General features: G+C 62.5%; 1 protein-coding gene across 1 annotated transcript in view; it reads left to right on the forward strand.

The window, feature by feature from the left end:
• The window catches only part of DNAH17 (dynein axonemal heavy chain 17), a 125,888-nt gene that overhangs the window by 88,985 nt on the left and 34,695 nt on the right, over positions 1 to 2,208 (forward strand). Inside the window, 3 exon segments of the mRNA XM_014586747.2 lie at positions 313 to 474; positions 1,217 to 1,450; positions 2,177 to 2,203. Of these exon segments, the coding sequence (XP_014442233.1) occupies positions 313 to 474; positions 1,217 to 1,450; positions 2,177 to 2,203 (423 nt within the window).

Consider the following 2,208-nt stretch of genomic DNA (forward strand, 5'->3'; position numbering starts at 1 on the left):
GCTTACCCCAACGAGACCGCAGCCCTCCCCAACCCTGGCCGTGCAGCACAGAGGCCCGTCCCCTCTTTCCTCCATCTCGCCGTTCTCACAAGCAAGGCCCTACAGGAGGGAGGGCTGACCCCACACCATGACCTCGCTGTTTGGAGTCAGGGAACCGGCCGAGCACGCGCCGTCAAGCCCAGAGCACGGTAGCCGGGCCTCCGGCCACCACATGGCAGACCACTCCGCCCTCCGGAGGGGCTGTCAGCGGAAGAGGCAGCGTGGCCTCGGTCTGCCACACCCAGTGAGCACTCACACACGTCCCACACCCAGGTGATCCTGTGCTTCTCCCCCGTGGGCTCCGTCCTGCGCGTCCGAGCAAGAAAGTTCCCCGCCGTGGTCAACTGCACGGCCATCAACTGGTTCCACGAGTGGCCAGAAGACGCCCTGGTGTCTGTCAGTGCGCGCTTCCTGGAGGAGACGGAGGGCATCCAGGTGGGCTGCGTGGGTTGCCTCGAGCAACAGTCAGGTCTCTTGGTCTCTCTCTGGTGAACGCCCTTGACAAAAGCTTACCAAAAAAAAGAAAAGGAAAGAAATGGGGGAACCACTTGTCACTAGAGTGGCCCCTTCAAGACAGGCCATTCCCAGCAAGGGCGTGTTCCCTCGGGCATCGATGGGTTTGCAGCCCAGAGACAGCGCCTCCTGGGGGTGTGGAAGGCCTCTTCTGGCAGCAGCCAGGGCAGCTGTGTGGCTGCTGGGTGACTTCGTTACCAGTAGACTGAGACTAATTAAATTAACACTAATGCCGCTTGGACACGTTCTAGAGGAGCACCCAGTGCCTGCCTACGGGCACGTGGGCAGGGCCAGGCAGCCGGGAAAGAGAACCACAGCAGGGCCTGGCACAGAAGAAGCCATGAGCGTCGGCCAGCGCCCCGGGGAACGGCTCTCAGCCTGCGCTCTCCAGGCTCACAAGTGCACACCTGTGTCAGAGAGAGGTGATCACAGCCAGCCCTGCTGTGTCCTGGCACAGGCTGAGCTCTTCAGCAGGGCAACATCACCTGTCAGTGCCCGTGACAGCCCTGGGAGGCAGTCAAGAGGCCCGGGCACAGACGTTGGGGAAGCCCCCGGCCCTCGCTTATTCAGAGCACCCAGCAGCAGCCCCCGAGGCCACTCTGGGATGAGGCCAGGACCCCTGGCAGGAGCAGGTCCTGGGATGACCGGCCATCTGTCTCCGTAGCCGGAAGTGAAAGCCTCCATCAGCCTGTTCATGTCCTACGTGCACACCACGGTCAACGAGATGTCCAAGGTCTACCTGGCCACCGAGCGGCGCTACAACTACACCACGCCCAAGACCTTCCTGGAGCAGATCAAGCTGTACCAGAACCTGCTGGCCAAGAAGAGGATGGAGCTGGTGGCCAAGATCGAGAGGCTGGAGAACGGCCTGATGAAGCTGCAGAGCACGGCTTCACAGGTGGGCCCGCGGGCTAGGCCGAGGCCCAGGCTTCCCCAGGGCCTCCTACATGGGGCGGGGGCTGAGCACCGCCTGAGGAAGGGGAGCTGGACTCCTGCCTCTGAGCGGTCACACCTGGACCACGCGTGTCCGTGCCCCGACACACAGGGACAGTCCAGGACGTTTCATGGTGTGGACCTGCCCATGGGTGCTGTGCCCGAGGGCCGTGAGGCCCGTTACCAAGCCAGGGCTCAGTGAGAACACTCCCATCCTTGAAAGCCCTTCATCCTGGGGTCCTGGCTCGGAAAGCGTCCTCCATGCCTCCCTTCACGCTGTGTTGTTTGCTGGGTTTTCTGCCTGACTTTGAATGTCCCCTGTGACAGAGTCTGGGCTCCTTCGCCTTCACTGCTGCCTCCCCTCCCGGGCTGTGCAGGCACTGGGGCCTCACGCTGGCTTCCAAGGCTGCTTTTTGACCCCTGACCCTGAGCTTTCCCCTTCCCTCTCCCACCCACCCAAAGGGCCACTGGCCTCCCCGAAGGCCTCAACAGGGAGACTTTTCGATGCAGCCTCCAGGACTGCTGGCCTCTTGAGCACCAGGAACTGTCTTCACTGGTGACCTGCACAGAGCCGTGCTTCATCCCCACGTACCTCTGAGACCGAGAAGGGCCATCAGGCGTCACGAGCCTGGGAGAGGCAGCGAGTACCGGCCGCGGCTCCAGGTGGCTCATTCCTGTGTCTCTCCCCTAGGTGGACGATTTAAAAGCCAAGCTAGCGGTTCA

This window comes from Tupaia chinensis, unplaced genomic scaffold (genome assembly GCF_000334495.1).
Source record: "Tupaia chinensis unplaced genomic scaffold, TupChi_1.0 Scaffold000159_1, whole genome shotgun sequence".
NCBI classification, from domain to species: Eukaryota; Metazoa; Chordata; class Mammalia; order Scandentia; family Tupaiidae; genus Tupaia; species Tupaia belangeri.